The sequence below is a fragment of the Nuphar pumila genome, chromosome 17 (genome assembly GCF_984573655.1).
Source record: "Nuphar pumila chromosome 17, dmNupPumi1.hap1.1, whole genome shotgun sequence".
In the NCBI taxonomy this organism is placed as follows: Eukaryota; Viridiplantae; Streptophyta; class Magnoliopsida; order Nymphaeales; family Nymphaeaceae; genus Nuphar; species Nuphar pumila.
This window is the reverse complement of record NC_143265.1, coordinates 7,143,027-7,164,240: the sequence shown is the minus strand read 5'-3', so window position 1 is coordinate 7,164,240 and position 21,214 is coordinate 7,143,027. Positions and strand designations below refer to the sequence as shown.

Here is a 21,214-nt window from a genome sequence, read left to right as displayed (position 1 = left end):
AGTTTGATTATGGTAGTTTTTAAATCTTAAACTGATTTTCATATGTGATTTTTTTTAACTCATTTCATAAGATAATGAAATAATTGAACTCATATATACCATTTGTGGTTTTTCAGTTTATTTTGAGGGTTTTTTTTATCTAGCGTTAAATTCAAAAATTTTTTTAATCATGTACTCATTTTTAACGAATTTTTTGCATCGGATGTTGAAAAATCTCGTTATTTTGGAAGAAAATCTAGCCACAAATGGAAATTCCTGCACCCTTAATCAGGATTTGGTTATGCAGATATGTGGACATCATAGTGACACGCCACTTACAGTGTCTGTCGCACACAACTCGGACAACCTGTCAAGTATGGACATTCTATTAATGTTTTAAATTATTGTAATATTTTAATATATTCTTAATAATTTAGTAATATTTTAATAAAAATATTTGTACACATTAAAATATTAAAAAAATGATTAAAATAAAACATTATTTAAAAAAAATCGCGAATCCTATGTGGGGTCGTATGCATATATTTGAGATAATATATTGACTGACCTCCGGGTGGTAAAACCCTTGAGGTCCTCTTGCACCCAACTTTGACCTTGCGGTTAAGGGACGCCACCAGTGAGTTTCGAACTTGCGACATCCCATTAACTTGTGAGTGTCACCGAGTTGACCGGAGACGCCGGTTAGTGCGAGAATTGGGTTTTTTCTTCCTTGTTCTTGAGAGGGTTTCCGCTTCGTTTCTGGTGGGGATTTGGGGACTTTCTTCGTTCCTCCCTCTCTTTCTTCCTCCCACTTTCCTCCATTCTTCTCTCTCCCTTTTTCGTTTGTTTGATCCCAGCAGAAAAAGATAAAAATCCGTGTTTGGATTCGTTTCATTTCTCTTTCTCCGTCTTCTTCTTCTTCTTTTGGGGGTTGTGCGATCGGGAGGCGTGAAGAAGGGCACGGTCTCTTCTTCTTGTCGGTGCTTCTGTAATGGCGGTGAGTTTGTGTTTGTGGTTTGGAAAGATGGTTAATCTTGGATTTTGTTGATTGGAAATTGTCTGGTTTTTCTTTTGGGGGATTTGGTACTGAGATTTTTTTGGGAAGGTGGTGATGTTTTGGGATTGTTGGTTGAAAATTGTGTGGATTCTTGGGTGGTTTTGAGTTTTTTCGAGAAGTTACTATGGGCTTTATGCCTTTATGGTTTGTGGGTGATCTTTTGGGTGGATTTGATGCCTTGAGTGTGGGAAAATGGGTTTTGGCTGTAAGATTTTGCTGTGAGGAGTGGAGGGGGGGTGGGGGCGGGTTTTAATGCCTTTTCTGTTGTGTTGTTTCTAAAGATAATTATCTTGCTAAATTGGGTATCCGATCCCGAATTGGTTGCTACGAAATGCTAAACTATGTTTTTGATTAATCGTTGGAAATTCGTGGCTGTCCTGATGACAGTTATCTAATTTTGGGGATGTTGGTTGATGTGTTAAATTGATTGTTCAAAGCATTTGTTATTAGGTGATATTTGTCCGTGTGTCCTACTTATTGTATGGCCTAATTTAGCTGAAAGCATGTGAGTTAGCAGATTGTGATTTTGGATTATGCTTTGACTCTTTACTTTTTTGGTTCATGACAAAAACGCTGAATTCCAGATTGCCATAAATGACTATGAACGTTTGTTGATATATGAAATGGTGTTACTTGTGGAGGTTATATCACTTTACTTTGATGTTCCCTCTTTTGTCATAAAAGATGTGGACTATTAGTGTTCTCTAACTTCTTTGGATGTGAATGCAATGTCTAGAACTCTCACCAACCCATTCGTGTTGCTAAATATTTCTGAAATAGTTCCCGTTTTTTCAATTTATTGATCTATAAGGGTAGTTCTTTAGCCTTAGTCACATCGAGCTGCAGCATTATTTGTTTACCATGTAGGTGTGTATGCAAAGACAGGCTTGTGTGTCATGGCTCATGAGTCATACCTTCATGTTTTTACTGATTCATATTTTCTTCCAAGGCGCTCTCACGTATTTTCTTTACACTTATCTATCTTTTATGTGGTGAGGTGCTCTTTTGCTATTTAAATCTCCATCATACTGAATAACTTGGTTTGCAGATCTGCCGTTTCATTGATGCACCTACCTCAGCCACTTAAATCAATGCGTAGGCTTATGGTTTCTAAAATTCCCAAGCATAAAGTGCTTTGTCGCTCGAGTACGGACTGCTATTTATCCTAGAAAACCTCTGGTCTAATAGTTTAGTTTAGATGAATCAGTTGTTGAACTCTCTCTGCCATCTGCCAAACATTATGGTATTTTAAGATAATGAATATATCAGTTTGAGTTGAATGTGTTTTGAGCTTATGTTTGGTGAGCACTTTTGCTAGCTGACCGGAAGGGACTTGTCAAGGTGGTGGCAGCTGTTGCCCTCACAGAACTTTGAGGATGCTCTTTTTGAGATGTACCAGTTTGAGGCACATACTGTTTGATCTTGTATATGTACAATTCAGTTCCTGGCCAAGCTAAAAATCATGCGTCTGACTGGAGGAATAGTTTTGTGGCAGATGTTGTCCCTATACAATTGGAATGTGAGTTGTGTCTGTGCAAGGTGGCTATCATAAATTATTTGCATGAGCTTGTCATAACCAATTATATGAGCCAGCATCTTCAGGGAGGGATTTGTTGATTACAATCAGCAATTGACAAAATACCTTTGTGTCTGCTACCTGCTTGTGTGTGTATTGGAAGTTAAGATAGTATAATGTGCTGATGGTATGCAGCCATTTCTCATACATCCTTCATATTAGTTATTACTGATTGGAATGAAGGGAGAGGATTGAGAGGATGGGTCTCTATCTGTGTTATCTCCAACAACATTTATCTTCCAATAAAGAGTGTTACGGGTTCGTATTTGGGGAGGGATACAGGTTAGCTTGAATACCTAAATGTAAAATGAATGGATATGCTCTATATCCAGCATGTCAGACCTGCAGATCAGGCTGTCTAGGTTTCTATTATGTGCAAAACTGCGAATGATTCATGTCACCTACTTTCATACGATTGCCACAGGCTAATTTGTTTTGTGATGAGATTATCATTTGAAATTCATCTGAGATTTGCATTGCATGGCGAGAAGAATGGAAGAAGGATGAACCCTATTGGATGTCTCTTTAGCAATCTTTGAACATAATGTATTGTTCCCAAAACCCTTCTGATTCTGATGACCATTTGAAGGAATGATCAGAATAATTGAAAATTGCTAGATCTTAATGGGGCTGCTTTAGGATATTTAAACGTAACCTATGCTCATACAACCCTTTTGTGGTTATTGTTTGGAGGAATATGGCAGAGTGATGCAGCTGTGGTTTCTGTATGTGCCAAACAGAAAAGATGGATAAAACAGACTGCAACTAAATAATTATATGTCCAATAAAAGGTGGATAAGACAAGTAGTAATTGAATATTTTATATCTTGAAAATTTGTGAGTTGATCAAGAAATGTTTCCTTGCAAAAATTACTGCTCAATCGGTACAGAAACGTATTGCTGCGGATGCTCATATCCATCGTCATGCGACTCCTATTTTCTTACTTGCTTTTGTTAGTTTACAAATTGAGAAAGAATTGGATTTTGTGTCTCATTTTTATGTCAACAATATAAAAGATAACACTTATGATAGAGTGCTGCATATGTTTCTAACTCCCTTTATTGGTGTATACTTCATGGTAAGCTAACTTTATTGATGAACCAACACTATATGTTTGTTTTTCAGAACCAAATCTCTAAACCTCGACAAACGCATTCATGTTCTGGTAATGTGTTATTTTGGGTGATTGAATGCTAATATTTGGGGGGTTGTAATCATTTTTGTTTGTAGTGTGTTTTGTGAAGCACATGGTGATCAGTTGATGTGTTGTTGAGCTTCTTTCTCGTGTTCATTGCATCATGTTGCTCATTGTTTTGCTTATGTGTGGACTTGTATGATAGCAATGCCTTAAACATCATTTGCAGTCTGAGAAAATTGAAGTTGGAGCAACATACAACATGTTTAAAATAAAAGTGGAATATGTGGTAAATAGATGTTGAAACACTACTTTATGATTAATAAAAGTACTGCTATGTTTTTGCTTTGTTTTCTTGATTCACTTAGCTTGTGGCACAATATAACTCCGGATAGCTGTGTTTTGCATACTAAAGCACCACAGATCTGATATTGTCGTCTCTTTTGCCATTTGAAGCTTATATGCTTTTGTGGGGTTTACCACGGGATTTGGTTAAATTCTATCCATTACGATAAATTTTCATGGAGTTTAAACTATGTCACATGGGTGCGGGTGCGGGGGTGCGACACTTTCAAAAACCTAGGGTGCGAGGGTGCGGCAGGGGCAAAAAGGCAAAAAAATAATATATATATATATATATATATATAATTTTGAAGTTTTAACATTTAACAGTTAACATTGTCATAATATCATTCATCAATCATCATTCATGCAATATATCAACCTAAATATCAATCAAATAAGTAAAGCAATTACATAAATCAACCTAAACATCAATCAAATAAGTAAAGCAGAAAAGAACTAAATTACATACCAAAGTATATCCTGATGAAGTAATTGATCTTAATAATTTTCTTTTTCATCATCAAATGCATCATTAAAAGGAATATTGGGCTCAGCTAAATCCATGTTTGTTATGTTGAAATCATGCTCTCCCTCAAAGTTACACTCTTCTGGGCAGTGTTGTGAAAAGCGTTGAGGCGTAGCGAAGCGCTCCACCAAAAACTGAGGCAAGGCGTAAGCCTCAAGGCGTAAAGCGTAAGCCTCAATTTTTTTTTTTGAAAACTTTTAAAAAATTATAAAAAAATAATTTTAAAAATATCAGACATTAGCCCCACTTTGTATACTTGCACCTTGAAGTTAGGCGAGGACCCTGAGCAAATTTTGGTGGATTAAAAAAAAAGAAAGAGTAAAGTGTGGTGTTTGTTAAGGACACAAATCAATCAGAGTTCTAACTCGAGTCTGAACCAAATCTGGCTCATATATTATTGGGTCCACTAGTATATTTTCTAATCTGGGTCCAATTCAAAGCACATATATATAATCAGGTATAATTAGATATGGGTGAAATCAGGTAAAACAAATATGAACAGATCTGGGTCGAAATTAGCATCACTCAACCCATTTTACTTGCTTGAAATCATTTTTTTTAAGCCAAGCTGCGGTTAGGCAGACTCCTACCAGTTATACAAATATACCATTGGGTTTTGAACCTGCAACTTCCCAACACAAGGTGCACTAGCTGATCCTACCAGACAAGGAGAGCCCCGTGCTTGAAATCATTTTTTTTTATTTGAAGAAACTGCCCCTGGCGCAGAGACCTAGCCATGCTGGCTCAGCCTATCGTACTACGGTCTCTATCCATGTCGGCATAAAACTCTGAGGGCTTACCCCTCGACCCCAGCGAGTTGCCAAGCTTCGGCAGGGGGTGACGCCCATGAGATTTGAACCTAAACTACCCGTCAAACAGTCTAGGCCCCATCCCGCTACGCCTTAGGTCTGCCGTGCTTGAAATCATGATCAATATGTTTTGCCCATTTTCAGTGGATCCAGCACCCAGGAGTAAAAAAATAACTGAATATTCTGCAAATCAGATTCAGATCCAAGTTTGATCCCACTATTCACCAATGGTGGTACTTGTACCCATGTACCAAATCTCACGATACGTTAAAAAGTAAGGATAAATCTTGGGAAAGTATTAGCATATATTAAATACGAACTATATATACAATACAAAAATAGAAATAACATAAAAAAATACTGCAAAAATGTTTTTTACAGTGATACTTATTTTAATATTACAATAAAAACCTGCAATATTTTCAAAACCGGTGATATCTGATAAATAGTGTTTTCTTATCATAAGACACAGGCATTTGAAATCAGCGTGATAAAATCGTGCTATTTTAAACTTATCGGCAATTCACCACCGCAGTGGCTACTCATGTGGTCAGCAGGGTATTGTGTCAAGCTGAAGGCACCGGATCCGCTGGTGCATTTGGGGCTGTTGGTACTTTATCACGATTGGGGCTCTCCATCCACGAGAATGCCAACGGGCTTGCCCGCTACGCCATCATCTGCCAGGAGAACCGACTGAAAGCCTAGAGGGAGACGTACCTGTTTCGGCTCCACCACGAGAGAGGCATGCCTGTTTCGGCTCCACCACGAGAGAGACAGAAAATGCTGCAACTGTGAGAGTCAAGAGGGAGAGAATGCTGTGAGAAAAAAACAGAAAGAGGGGTTCGAAAATTGTTGATTCAACACATAAAGGGTCGGGGGTTTATCCCTAATTTTTGGTCGAATGAGGGTTTTGACCCTCATTTGACCAAAGGCTTTGAGGCGTGTATGCCTCAGCCTGAGACGCGCCTCGCCTCGAGGCATGCGCCTCAAGGCCTATGAGGCGCACGCCTCGAGGGTTTTGCGCTTTACACATGCGCCTCAAGGCAAAAAGCCTCTCGCCTTGAGGCGAGGCGCGCTTTTTGCGCCTTGAGGCGTGTTTTTAATAACACTGCTTCTGGGTTTACATCCCAAAATTTGGATGTTTCTTGTCTGCGTTACAAACCCAATTTGAAAATGTTAAATACAATACAAGTATATTTAAATGAAAAACTAAGAAATAATCAAATAATTAAGAGGGCAAATTAGTACTTGTATTCATCATTGGTTCGCGAAAGTAATCGAAGATTTGAATGAACATAGACTAAATCCTCTGCACGCTTGCTGGTGAGTTTGTTTCTCTTCATGTTGTGGATTTGAGAATATGAGCTCCGATTTCTTTCATAACAAGATGAACTAGCAGGCTGCGATAACAATCTTAATGCAAGACGTTGGAGAAGAGGTGTTTCTGATCCAAATGTTGACCACCATGTGATAGGATCTATATTATCCTCTTCTCTCGCGAATAATGTCGGTCCATATAATCTCGAAGATGAAAATTTTTCAAACTCTTGTGTGACTTGATGTAGAAGATATGCTTCTGGAAAAAGTCTTGTCATACATATATTTCTATGTCTTGATAGCTCTGGGTCTAAATTTGGAGGGACACGACCAATACCACCAGCCCGCCACTTATTTGCATAATATTTTGGATTAAGAGAATGTGCCATGCAATGCAAATGAGTGTTGCTCTTATCCCATCTTCTGACTAAAATTGAATGAATATGATTAAAAAATTTTGAATCATCCAATACAGGATTTTTTTCTTCATGCTTGAAAACTATAGCTTGTATTTTTTCAATCATATTATCTCACATTTCATAAACTCTGTGAAGTATGAGCTCATCCTTATCAACTTCTCTTAACATTTCCCAAATAGGTTGCTTAAATTGAAGGAAGTATACCACTCTGTCCCAAAACTCATCATCAAGAATGATTTTTTTAATTTCTTGAGCCTTGATATCATCATCAACACGATAGAATGTCCAATTTTCATCGGTCACCATGTTAATCAAAACATTCTTCACTCTTTTCATCTTCTTCACCATCACAATGATGGACGCAAAACGTGTTTCAACGACCTTCAACAATTTCAGGTCAGAATGCCTATTAAATATAGCATTAACACGATGATGTTTAACAACAAAATTCCTAATGCTTTTGACATTTTTTTCTAAATCTTCAATCCTTGAACATAAATCATGTGCTTGCGAATTTTCTTCTTCTTTGGGGTTATAGATGCTTTTTAGGGCTAGATTTAAGCTCTGTGCTACACAGGGAGTCCAAAAAATATTAGGGTACTCACTCTCCAAACTCAACGCTGCATTTTAAAAACTGGTGCGTTGTCTGTAATAATTTGTATCACTTTTTTATCACCAACTTCTTTTATGACTTCTATAAACAATCCCTTCAAATACTCTGCATTTTTATATTCCCCAGATGCATCAACTGCTTTTAAGAATATTGGGTCACTAAGCGAACAAGCAATGAAATTGATCAGTAGACGCCTTTGAATATCTGTCCATCCATTAGACACAATAGGAACTTCATTTTGCTCCCATGAATATTTTTTAATCTCCACATTTTTCCTCTCTTCTGCAAGAAGTGTGGTTCGTATTTTTTTCTGAACTTGGAGGCACATTGCCACTCAAATTACAATTTGCCAAGGATGTTACTAAATCCTTTCAATAAGGATTTCTAGCCGCATTAAATGAGAGTGAACTAGAATAAAAATACCTCCCAACTTTTCTATCCAATTCTTCTCTCCCATATGTATTGAATGCTGCTTGTATCGTTCCTTTATCTCCTACATTGACTTTTTTTTTTCAGCATCTTCTTGGTGACTTGCAAATGGCACACTAACTGCAGAAGAATCGGCCATTGCCTTTCTCTTCTCATATTCTTCTTGTATTTTCTTGTATTGTCTTCGCATTGCCTCATCAACTTTTTTGCATCCTGAAATGCCATGTCCTGGTATCTTCAACAAATGAGCCTTCACTCTTGTGTAACAACAACAACAACAACAACAACAACAACAACTACGCCTTCATCCCAAAACAATTGGGGTCAACGATATGAACCAACAAAGAAAATCATTATGGGTCTTCCACATGAATCCTTCTCCTCCATTCATTTCTATCCAATGCCATGTCCTCAGTGAGGTTCAAAGCATTCATATCCTTTCTTATCACCTCCATCCATGTCTTCCTAGGCCTACCCCGACCTCTTTTAACTAATATATTTTTCCATTTCTCCATCCTTCTAACTTGAGCATCATTAGGCCTTCGTCGAATATGTCCAAACCACCGTAAACGATTCTCTCTTATCTTATTTTCAATGGGTGCAACGCCTACCTTCTTACATATCTCCTCGTTCCGAATCTTATCTTTTATTGTATTTCCACACATCCATCTCAGTATACGCATCTCAGCTACACTCATTTTTTGAATATGATGTCTCTTGGCAGCCCAACATTCCGTACTATATAGTAAAGCGGGCCTAATAGTCGTCCTATAAAACTTTCCCTTCAACCGCAATGACATTCTACGATCGCACAACACTCCAGTTGCACTCTTCCATTTCATCCACCCAACCTTTATCCTATGATTTACATCTCCATCAATTTCTCCATACTTTTGAATGATAGATCCCAAATATTTGAAAGAATCATCCACCGGTATTTCTTGCCCACCAAGCTTCACTACACTCCCATCACTACTTCGTTGCTTACTAAATCGACATTCCATGTATTCTGTCTTACTCTTACTCAACTTAAAACCTCTTGCTTCCAATGTCTGTCTCCATAATTCTAACTTAGCATTAACCCCAGCTTTAGACTCATCAATCAAAACAATATCATCAGCAAACAACATACACCACGACACATTTTCTTGAATTGATCTCGTAAGCTCATCCATCACTATAGCAAATAGGAAAGGGCTTAAAGCAGATCCTTGATGTAACCCAACCGTTGTAGGAAAATTGGTTGTCACCCCTCCACAAGTGCGGACATTGGTTACTACTCCTTCATACATATCTTTAATTATACTAATGTACTTGAGAGAAACACCTTTCTTCATCATTGTCCACCAGAGAACGTCCCTAGGTACTCTATCGTAAGCCTTCTCTAAATCAATAAAAATCATATGCAAATCTTTGTTCCTCTTTCTATTTCTCTCAATAAGTTGTCTAAGAAGATGTATAGCTTCCATAGTTGATCTTTCAGGCATAAAACCAAATTGATTCTCCGATATCATGACAATCTTCCTCAACCTAGACTCAATCACCCTCTCCCAATGTTTCATAGTATGACTCATGAGTTTTATACCACGATAGTTTGTGCAATCTTGTATATCACCCTTATTCTTATATAGAGGCACCAAAGTACTCTTCCTCCACTCATTAGGCATCTTATTTGTCCGCCAAATCTTGTTAAAAAGATTTGTCAACCATTCTAAACCTTTCTCTCCCAAGCATTTCCAAGCCTCGATAGGTATACCATCTGGGCCAACTGCCCTTCTTGATTTCATTTTCTTCAAAGCCTCTACAATTTCTTTCTTTTGAATCTTGCGCATGAAGTCACGATTCATCTCATGAAAAGGAATTGAAAAGTCTCCAAGATCCTGAGCATGACTTTCATTAAATAGCTTATCAAAATAATTTTTCCATCTCTCCTTAATCTCCTCATCTTTGACTAAAACCCTTTGTGTTTCATCTTTGATACATCTAACCATACCCAGATCCCTCGATTTCCTATCTCTCATCTTTGCAGGCCTATAAATATTCTTCTCACCCTCTTTGGTATCCAACTTGTCATAAACCTCCTTATATACATTATCCCTCGCGTTCCAAACTACTTTTTTAGCTTCCTTCTTTGCTATCATATACTTCTCCAAATTCTCATTATCACGATTTTTACTTAGATTTCTATAACACTCTCTTTTAACCTTAATAACTAATTTGACATCCTCGTTCCACCACGATGTATCCTTACCTAGCGGTGCACCGCCTTTAGATTCACCCAATACCTCCTTAGCCACCTTTCTCATGCCACCCGCTATCTTATTCCACATAGATTCTGAATCCTCTTCGAGACACCAATCAACTTCCTTAACTACCCGCTCTACAAACATTCCTTGTTTAGCTTCTTTTAGTGCCACCACTTGTTTAGCCTTCACTCTTGTGTAAGACCCAACAAAATCTTTCGCAGAGCTTGCATCGAAATCTCTTGTTTCCACCACCTCTTTCTCCAGTTTTTGCAAGTTTATCTACATGTACCCATAGTGACCCCACATCATCAATCTCACTACAACTATCAACAAAACTCACATGTTGGGATGAGGATGACGCAAGTCCTTTTCCTTTATTCATCATTTTTATCCTAAAAACATAAAAAAAAATACATTCAAAATTTCAAATCAATTATACAGACATTATCTTGATATAAAAATATATATAAAATCAGGATCAAGGAGGGGGAGACTCAGCCCCTCCCCTGCCAAAAACAGGGAGGGACTCAGCCCCTCCCCTGAAATAAGAGGGAGCAGGGACGGGGGCTCGACCCCCTCCCCTGCCGAAAACAGAGGGAGCAAGGGGGGCTCAGCCCCTCCCCTGTCGACCCAACAAGACAGCGAGAGGGGGTGCTCGGCCCCTCCCCTGCCGAAAACAGAGGGAGCAGGGGGGCTCAACCCCTCCCCTGCCGACCCAACAAGAGAGCGAGAGGGCGCGGGGGGGGCTCGGCCCCTCCCCTGCCAACACAAGAAGAGAGCGAGAGAGGGTACGTACCTGCGAAAGGAGAGGAGGAGCCTAGGAGGTGGCGTCGGTAGGAGAGAGCTCGAGCTGAGCAGGAGAGGAGATGAGAGATTAGGGCAAAAAAAAAAAAATTGCCCTAATCCTCCTTTTCATCGTGGATTTTTTTTTAATGCTGAAAAGTGAACGAAAATGACCCTGGGTGCATTGACCGTACCTAGGGTCATGTTGACCGCACCCGGTGCAGCACCCGCACGCGCACCTGCGTTGACGCGGGTGCGGCACCTGTTTTGCCGAGTCCCTGTGACTTAGAGTTTAAACTATGAATAGCACATACATAGGATATGGTAATTGAGTAAAAATGGAGTACCATGTGACAAAGATGGCTAGTATTCCATACTTATTGCTAAGCTGTAGAAAGGGATTTTCAAGGTTCTGATGCCAAATATCAATTCCTTTTTCAGAAGTGCATCTTTAGAGGTTGAATATAGTTGCCAGAGTGGGAGGCAACAAATTTAAATCTTAAGAAGATTCAGGAAGCAAGAAGCAGATAGGGAATGGTGTGGGGAATGTTTTGGGAAGCAAAATAAGATCTGGATGTGAAATGATTATGTAAGCAAAAACTTGTAATAATTTAGAAGAATAACATGGTCATATACATGCAAGAATACCTTCAAATGATATTTATGACCAATAAGATTATTTTTGGACACTAAGGTGTTATCAACAACTGACACATGTTTTATAGCATCTATTGTACATCTAAATAATTTTTATTAGACCTATGTTATAATGCCTATTATTCCCAAGAATCAAGATTTATGCACTGAGGGACCAGCATTCCTGTGTCTTGGGAATTCTGGTTTCTTACTGTTTCCTGTTGGTCTCGGAAGTATGCCACTTCTCACTTCTTAAGTGTGCTACATACCATAGCTAGGCCCTTGCAGTATCTATGGGTTGAATGTCTCATTTTGTGATGGTGGATCATAAAACCATAGATGCTTTGATGGTTTCTTCTAGCATGTCAATAACCAAATATGCGTTGTTTAATAGTCGTGATCCGGTTTCTCTTTTGGAAGTAGATATCAAATAGGCTTATGAAATGGTGAATTGGGTGTGTCACTTCTAAGGTTTGTGGTTTCCATTCTCATGAGAGAGCGCTCATCTGCTTAATCATCATTGATAACCTTTGAAAGTCTTCTAAATTTTCCAGAGCATCATACAAAGTGGCCAGTTACTTTCCTTTTTCTCATTGATAATTAAGTCTTTTAAGTTAGCAAAAGAAAGGCAGGTGGGACTTATTTCCTATGTTTCTCTTTTGAACTTGGTCTTCAATACGCTTTAAAAGAGATTGGGTTTTGGCAATGCATCTTTTGAGCAATCTTGGAGGTTTGAGTTTTCTTTTGAGATCTCTCATGCACTATACTAGTCAAATGATCAACATTACTAGAGTACTTTGTTGTGGGTGTTGAATCATGCTTGAATAACAGCTGGTGAATGCATTTAGGTATAATAATGTGCTGTCCTAACGAGATTCTTTTTCTTATTTTTTTTGGGATTCCAATAGGCAAGTCTGGTGAAGGTAGTTTGACTGCATCTTTATGGCCTATGTTCCTTGACCATTTGCAGATTTAGTGGGGGTCCCTGATTTCTATTATGCATGTCCAAACTAGCTTCAAGGAATGGTTTGGTTTAGATCTAACCAGGGCCTGTTTTGGACCTATCTAACTGAAGATCAGTTCAGGAATTGAATTTAGTTTGACCTCACATGCGCCTCAGATCCATCTAGGCCTAATTTCTGTTTAAGGGATGGATTTGACTTGACATTTACCATGGCCTAGTCTGAAATACAATTGGATTAAACCTATGCCAAACCTTTTTTGTGACGAACCGATTATTTTTCCTTGATTCACCAGTAGAAATGTCATGGCATACCAAGTGTATCCGCATCATGTCCCGTTCTTGCATCAGTATCTATGTGACTTAGCCTATGACATATTGAAGACACATAAACCTACTAATATGTTAAATAAATCATGTTAAACACATTTGTAAGGCAAATTTGTCATATGTATGTGTGTGTGTGTGTGTGTGTGTGCACATGTTTGTATTAGTGATGATAGGATGCACTAGGTGCACATTCTCCCAATTATAGACTGTTGGATGTTTTTCAATCGAACAATTCTGCTAATGCAGGAAAAAGAACATGGCACTGCATTTTCTACCTAATTGATAGCCATAATAAAAGCAGAAGCATAGAAATCTTCATAGATGCAATGCATATTTTAATTCTAAATAAGCATATTTGTTGGATCAAAAAAGTTCCAATGGTCTATGTTAGGGAGGAGGTATATGGGCCTGTATTTGCTACTGTTGCCATTACCTACAATTGCCTTATTTTTTGTTTTTGTTTTTTTAAATTTTAGTTGTTTTTCATGAAACTAACTTTACAGATGTGATCTGCCTGTTTTGTTTAGTGGGAATCGGCTTTTGAATCATACGATTACGACATGTAGGAAGGTTTTTATAAGATTTCAAAAATCAGCAGCCTACAATGTGTGATACTTTCCCAGGCTATAAAATCATTTTTTTCATAAAAAAAACATGATCCAAAAGCCATTTCCCACTATTTTTAACATGCTGAATCAGTCCATGAGGTCGGATTGGGTCAAAACAACCTGCACCTAGTAAGGAACCCCCAGTTGGAACTAGTATGGGGAGGTTGTTTTGACCAAATCTGACCTTCATGGATGTGTTCAGCATGGTCAAAAACATATGTTTCTTTGAGGTTTGAAAATTTGGTACTTGTAGGCCATTGATTTTTCAACCCTTGTAAAATCTGATATATACGTTAGAAAAATATGATCCAAATGCCAGTTTCTACTAAACTTAATATGTAGATCACATCTGAAGTGTTAGATGTTCAAAAAAACTGAAAAAAATAAAAGTATTATAATTTTTAACTGGGGGTTCCTTACCCTACTCACTAGCATAACAAACATTATCCCTATATATATTTCTACAGTCGTTTGTACATGCAATCTAGTGGAAATCACTGTTTTTCACTTTTTCTCCACCTATATATATATATATATATATATATATATATATATATTTGCTACAGTCGTTTGTACATGCAATCTAGTGGAAATCACTATTTTTTTCACTTTTTCTCCACCATCGAATAACTGTATAAATGTTATCTATATAGTATCTTTAATAGAAAACAGGTTTTGGATCATGTTTTTGCAACATGCAAGTTGGTTTTCTATGGGCTTCAAAAATCAACAGCCCACAATCTTCCAAAATTTCATGACTCAAAAATTCATATCTTTTACATTGAAAAAGAATAATCCAAAGTGTGATCCCTAACAAACAAACCATGTTGAACACATCTTTGTGGTCAGATTGAGTGGATGCAACTTGCATATATATATATATATATAGGATTAATATTTGATGCTATTGAAGGCACATAACTATTGACCTAGCAATCATAGGTTAAAGCTTTATCGACTCAATCTGACCACAAAAATGTGTTCAGCATAGTTTGCTCACTAAATATCAACCCTTGGATCATGTTGTTTCGATCTAAAATTTTTTAGTCATGGAATTTTAGTGCATTGTTGATCATTATTTTTTGAACCCCTTAAAAAACCTGCATACATGTCAAAATCACATGATTAAAAACTCATTTTCTCCTAAACAAACTGTAGATGACATCCATAGGGTGCAATCTACGAAAAAACCTAAAAAATATGAAAAAATTGTATTTATACTCAATAGTTTTGTGCCTTCAATAACAACAAATATTAACCCATATATATATATATATATATATATATTGATGGATTGGGCCCTCAGTTGTGATGTATATGGATTATTTAGTAGAAAATGAGTTTGGAATATTGTGGTTGTAACATGTAAGTAGGGTAAGATCTTCAGAAGCTCACAATCTACCAATTATGTTCATGACTCATAAAAGTTTTGTTTCTCCATTAAGAAAACATGATCCGAAGTGTGATCCCTATCCAACACACCATGTTGAAAACATCTTTGGGGCTAGATTGGGTAAATACAACCTGCCCTTATAATTTCCAGTTCTGGGACGGTTATGCCGACCATAGTTGTCAAAAGCGCTAGTCGGAGCCTAGATGAAAAATACCTAAAAGGACTAGTCAGGGGCCTATATGGGACTAGTCAGCCTAGACAGGGCCAAAAAATAAAACATCAGGAGAAACAAAAATATTACAATAAATAGTTAAATTTAATAACAAATATATGATTATAATTATGGATGAAGTGTATAATTTAGTGTAACATGTCGCAAAATTCATGAAATTGCATGATATTGAACATACACCAAAACTTGGGGCACACCATCCCATTACTCTCTCTCTCTCTCTATATATATATAAAGAAAGAAAGAGAGAGAGAGAATGGGGATTATCCTGCTCCTGCGTTAGGTCACTGTTAGGACCCTCCAAAAACCATAGTTTTTTAGATGTTTTATACTCGATCTAAACCGTCAGATGTGTTTATGATTGTTGCTGAATGGAGAACATGTAATTGATTAAGCATCTTTATGGTCAGATGTGTATTTTAAAGAGGTAAAAATCATTGGTTGATATCGTACTAAAATTTCATGATAAAATATTCACATTTTTTACATCAAATCAATTTGAAACAATGCTTGTTTCTCAATAAATAATAAGTATTGATAAACACATATAATGGTTCAAATTGAACATAAAACACCTAAAACTTTGATATTTGGAGGGTCTTAATGGTGACGTGTGTTAAAATACAGTGTATATTTTTTGTATTTAACTGATATACGTATATCTATAAAATATACATATATCAGGGATATTTGGTCATTCAATGTCTTGTAATAGAGTACAGTCCACTAGGGGACTGTAGAGTCTTTTTTTATTTTTCTATTTTTTATATTGTAGAGGCAGTCCAACTCTGCCTTCCCCTAGTTCTCTAATGCTTTTCACAAGTATTTGGTGTGTTAATATAAAAATATTTATTTTTATATTATTCTTGTGAGATTGTGTGCCTCCTTTGTGAGATTGTATTTGACCCAATAGTGGTCTTCGAGAGTTTGTGATCTTCTGTAGCCCTTTGTGGCATTCCAGTGTGATTGTTATTTACTTCATTTCATGGTATCATAGCCTTGGGCTCTTGTAGTGGTGAAAATTATCTTGGGTGTGCTCTCTTTGTGGTGGTGGTCTGGAAGCTTGGTTCTTCAACCTCAAGCTTGGTTTTTCAACTTCAAGCTTGGTTTTTCAACATGGTTGGAAGAGTACTTGAAGGTGACAATTACTTTATCATATGTTCAGTCTGAGTTTCAGATTGCAGACTTCTTTACCAAAGTTCTTCCTCTACCAAGATTTTTGTTTCTTCTTAACAAACTTTCGGTGATCTCATTGTAAGTTTGAGGGGGAGTGTTAAAATACAGTGTATATTCTTTTGTATTTAACTGATATACATACATATATATATGTATATCTATATCTATATATGTATATCTATACAATATATGTATATTAGAGATATTTTGGTCATTTAATATCCTGTAATAGAATACAATCCACTAGGGATTGTAGAGTCCTTTTTATTTTTTATTTTTCTATTTTTTATATTGTATGTCAATATGACTGTTGTGAGTCAGTCCAATGAAACGGTCATAAATATGACCGTTGGAGGCAATCCAACGACAATTGTACTGCTTCCCTCTATTGCAGCCTCACTACCTCTTGTGCTCTAATGCTTTTCACAAGCATTTGGTGTGTTAATATAAAAATATTTATTTTATATTGTTCTTGTGAGATTGTGTGCCTCCTTTGTGAGATTGTGGTCTTTGTGAGTTTGTGATCTCTTCTAGCCCTTAGTGGCATTCCAATGTGATTGTTATTCACTTCATTTCAAAGTAAAGAAAAAGGGGATAGGATGAACCCCATTATCATATGTATGTATATATATATATATATATATATATATATATATATATATATATATATAGAGAGAGAGAGAGAGAGAGAGAGAGAGAGAGAGAGAGAACTGAAAAAACAGATTGTATATGTGTGTGTAAAAAACACATGCATACATGTAGACAAAGATTAAAAGAAAGGAAAAAAGATAAAACAGAGAAAAAGGAAGAAAAAGAAGAGAGTCGAGGGAGTGAGGAGGAAGAAGGAAAAAGAAAAAAAAGAAGGAAGAAGAAGAGGAAGAGAAAGAAAAAGAGAAGCCGGAGGGGTGAAAGGAGGAAAAAATAAGAAGAATGAAAGAAAAGAGAACAAAAAAAACTTTTGGGGTGGGAGGGAGAAGAAAAAAGAAAGAAAGAAAGGAGACAAAAAAAATTAAAAAAATGACAATCATTGCCATGCGACCTTGGCGGAGGTAGCTTAGGCACCGCTTAGGCAGCCTAAGTTGAAAAACATGGCCCTACCGCCTAGACCTATAAGCCTAGGTGGTAGTCCTATGCGTAGGCGGCCTAGGCACAACTTTTGACAACTAAGGTGCTGACATGACCAAATTATCCACACATGTTTTAACCAATATTGTCTTGTTCTATGCTAAAGAATACTGCAGTTTGATTATCTAGACTTCTTCCCCAAAGAGGAGAAAAGGCCAGATCTTATCTTTATTATAAGAAAGTGTACTTCATATAGCATGCTTGAGTAGCTTCCCTTTCCTGGTCGATATAAACCTTGATATGGCATATAGTGTCATCAATGTCAATATAGTCAATCATGGTAAGGAGACTTTTAATGGAGTAAGAAGGATATATTGAGATGGGCAGCCATAGAAAGTAAAAGCCCTATGGCCAGAGCATGATAGCAGGACAATTCATGTGACTTGGTTTCGGGCCTTTCGGCCTATGTGGGTTTAGAGATAAGACTGTAGTTGTACTATTATCCCACTATCGGGTAGTTCTGTATTGCAGTTAGGTTAATTTAGTGTGATTAATGACATTTTGTTATGTTGTTATCATAGGCTTCTAAGTCAATGTTGCAAAAGATGGTGGTCAGTTTGTCTGTTTTAGGTGTGGTAGGAGCATATTTCAAGCATGATTGTTGAAGGGGCTTCCTTGGTTGTATACCGTGGCCCTTGGTGATTTTATGATGTATTTCCTCTAGCTGTTTAAATCTTTTTTCACTGTGGTTCTCTTCTATTGCTTTCTTTCATTCTTTGCTATCTTGCAAGTTCACTAATAAATTTTTCATGTATTTTGCATTCAGGGTGAAAAATCTCTGTTCACAAACTTTGCTGTGGAACAAAGCATTTCTACTCTTAAAATTAAAGACAACTAACAAATCTTGATTGGCAGTAAGGACAAGTGGTAGTTATTTTGATGACTATTTGTAATGTTAGATTGTATTCTTGAACATAAACACTTGCCCACAAGTGAAAGGAAAGTAGCATAAGCAAGAAAGAATTGATTACTGAGAGGGGAAATTAACACTAGCAATAGAAGGTGCACATAAATGTGGGTCGTGTTTGTATGATGGTTGCCTTTGATTATGGTTAGTTTGCTAGTTAGAAAAGCATATCCAACCAGTGTGGCCGAGTGTCTAGTTGGAAAAACCTTGAGATTATTCTTAGATATCATGGTAGTTGTAACCTTTAGATTGCTTGATATATGTTTTTTCATACCAATGGATCGCTTGTTTGATAGTCTTATGTTTTCCGTCTGGTCCATTGAAAGAAATTTGTTGCTTTGTTCTATTATGGAAATTGAATATCTTGATATGCTTTTTCTTTTGGTGCGCCTCTTAAACTTTTAGGATCTTAATATATCCATGCTTATAACTTGATCACGAACATCTGGACACTTGCATTTTGTTACTTTTTTCCATCTTATTTTTGCTTATTGTCTTGTTAGTGCACGTCTAGAAAATTTTGTCCTTAGCTCATGGTTCTAAGGGTAATAATCTTGCGAGTACTTGATAAAAGATGTTCACCAACTTCTCTAGCTTTCCCAGCATCATATAATGTTTGGTTCCAATGTTTCCGTGCTGCATCTGTTGCACTGCTTGTGATTCTGCAATGAGATGAATTTCTTGAAAATACATGGTTTCAATGCTTTTAATTTGGCAGCATGTCCCTAAATTTGGCAACTGGGAGAGTGGGGACCATGTACCGTACACTGCATATTTTGAAAAAGCTCGGAAAGACAAAACCATAGGAGGAAAAATGATAAATCCAAATGATCCTCAAGAAAATCCTGATTTATTTGGGGAAGCTCCCCCAGCAACACATGTTCCTAAACATGACAAAAACACAGGAGAAAAAATGATAACTCCAAATGATCCTAATGAAAATCCTGATGTGTTTGGGGAAGCTCCTCCAGCAACACATGTTCGGAAACATGAACGTGCCCTAAGTGTGGAAGAAAGTGAACTCAGAAGGGGAACAGATTCTCCTGCACAGCTTGATGCTGGTGTCCGGAAAATTATAGAGTCACCTCTTCATCCTAAGCATGCTGGCCGCGGAGGGCCCAATTCTGGTGATTCAGTAAAGAAAACACAGAATGGAGGCTCTGAAAGGGGCGTGGAGCATTCACCTCTGCACCCACATTATCAAGCAAGGGTCTCCAATAGAGGTGGTGTATCATCACCTTCGTGGGACAGGAAGGGTTCTTCTGAAGGCAGCCATGGCTTTGCAGTTGCACCCTTAACACCAGGACGCTCGAAAACTAGATCCTCAACTCGAAGTGATGACAATGTAAGAATTTGCATAATCATGCTGGCTATTCTTAAGGATCTTAATGTAACAGGGGGATAATGTGTTTTCTTTGGTGGAATTTGAATTGTACTTAGTTCGAGAAAGGTGCAGCTGTTCCGAAATTCGGCGAGTGGGATGAGACAAACCCATCATCAGCTGATGGATACACTCATATCTTTAACAAGGTGAGGGAAGAAAGACATGTAGGAGCGGCAAAGGCTCCGATGATCTCAACGGAGACACCAGCTTCATATGGCCACAGGGAGCCAGCTGGTGGTAGATCTTCGGTATGTTGGATATCTGTAACTCTTGCTTTATTCAAAGTTTGTAGTGGCGTTCTTCCACTCAATTGTGTTTTCAACGTGCAGATATGGTGCTGCTTTGGTAGTAAGTGATACAATTGCAGTAAATGAAGTGAGGTGTTGTGTGAGACTGTAAATAGCTTCCAAAGGCTGTTTATATGAATTATGAAATACTGCTGGGCGATGCATTCTTTCTCTACTTTATGTGTTTGTTCAAATAATATTGTTGGTTTAGGATGGAGAACTTCTTTGGCATATTGTGTACTTTGCAGGCTTTCAGGGGACATTGATTGGCCCCGTCCAGATAATAAACCTTCTAGTAATTGATCTTTTACTATATAGTAGAGAGAGAGAGAGAGAGAGAGAGAGAGAGACTTATAAGCTGTGTTAAAAGGCTTATATTTGGAAAGAGGGAATTTGCATTTGGTTATGATAATTTTGCATAGTGGAAACTACGACTTTGGAATTTGCATTGTTTGTGTAGCTATCAGGACAACAGACAAGTGTGTGATCAACGTTTGAAATTTTTGGGGGCAGTAACACTTAATTTCTCAGATTTTATATATATATATATATATATATATATATATATATATATATATATATATATATATATATATATATATATATATATATATATATATATATATATATATATATATATATATATTGGTAGCTGCTCACACGTAGGTGCAAAATGATAAGTAATGGTTTTTTCTTCCCTTTGGTATTTTTTTTGCAGTTCTGACCCCATAAATATGTTTTCATTGAAAAAATGATATTTGGAGCTTTGAAAATTAACAAAGATTTTAGACAGTTGATTTTTTGAACCTTATAAAAACCCACCCATGTCTGGTAATGAAAAAACCCACCCATGTGTGGGAATGAACTATTCAAGGGCTGATCCTTATAAAATCATGTACATAGATTACATCTGTACGGTTAGAATTTAAAATTAAAATAA

General features: G+C 37.1%; 1 protein-coding gene across 1 annotated transcript; it reads left to right on the top strand.

The window, feature by feature from the left end:
* Positions 1-731: 731 nt before the first annotated feature.
* Positions 732-20,680, top strand: LOC149811512 (RPM1-interacting protein 4-like). The gene is made up of 4 exons (XM_089993802.1): positions 732-976; positions 19,322-19,948; positions 20,044-20,235; positions 20,317-20,680. The coding sequence occupies exons 1-4, from the start codon at positions 971-973 to the stop codon at positions 20,341-20,343; spliced, it is 852 nt and encodes a 283-aa protein (XP_089849928.1). The 5' UTR covers positions 732-970; the 3' UTR covers positions 20,344-20,680.
* The last annotated feature ends 534 nt before the right edge of the window (positions 20,681-21,214 follow it).